The 371-nt window shown below is 37.5% G+C and overlaps 1 protein-coding gene across 1 annotated transcript in view; it reads right to left on the bottom strand.

Annotated features, from left to right (window-relative positions):
- The window catches only part of LOC105523135 (X-ray repair cross-complementing protein 6-like), a 1,963-nt gene extending 1,831 nt beyond the window's left edge, over positions 1-132 (bottom strand). The window contains 1 exon segment of the mRNA XM_011957894.1: positions 57-132. Within this exon segment, the coding sequence (XP_011813284.1) occupies positions 57-132 (76 nt within the window).
- Positions 133-371: the final 239 nt, after the last annotated feature.

A 371-nucleotide genomic window follows, 5' to 3' on the forward strand; every position in this document is an offset into this window, starting at 1 on the left:
GGAGGCATCAGTCAAAAAAATCAAACTATCTCTTCCGGAATATTTATAGTCTCCACTTGCTTCAAGGTTCTCTTCTTGTTCTTCTGCTTCTTCATTGCCCTCGGTTTTGTAATATGACTCCCACCCTGACATGTTGGCTACTGCTCACTTTGGCACAGGGAAGTGACCAACTTGGACAGAAGACGAGAACATAGCATTTTCTAAGTAACATTTGGGTTAAAGAAGAAATCAAAAGAAAAAATTGAAAATATGTACAATATACAAAAACCTGGGTGATGGTAATAAAGTATAATTTAAGAGAAAGTTTTGTGAAAGTTGTCAGAATCAAAACGGAGTCACTAATGTTAAAGAAACCCTGACAAGGCTGGCAG

The sequence above is a fragment of the Colobus angolensis genome, unplaced genomic scaffold, assembly GCF_000951035.1.
Source record: "Colobus angolensis palliatus isolate OR3802 unplaced genomic scaffold, Cang.pa_1.0 Scaffold451, whole genome shotgun sequence".
Taxonomy (NCBI): Eukaryota; Metazoa; Chordata; class Mammalia; order Primates; family Cercopithecidae; genus Colobus; species Colobus angolensis.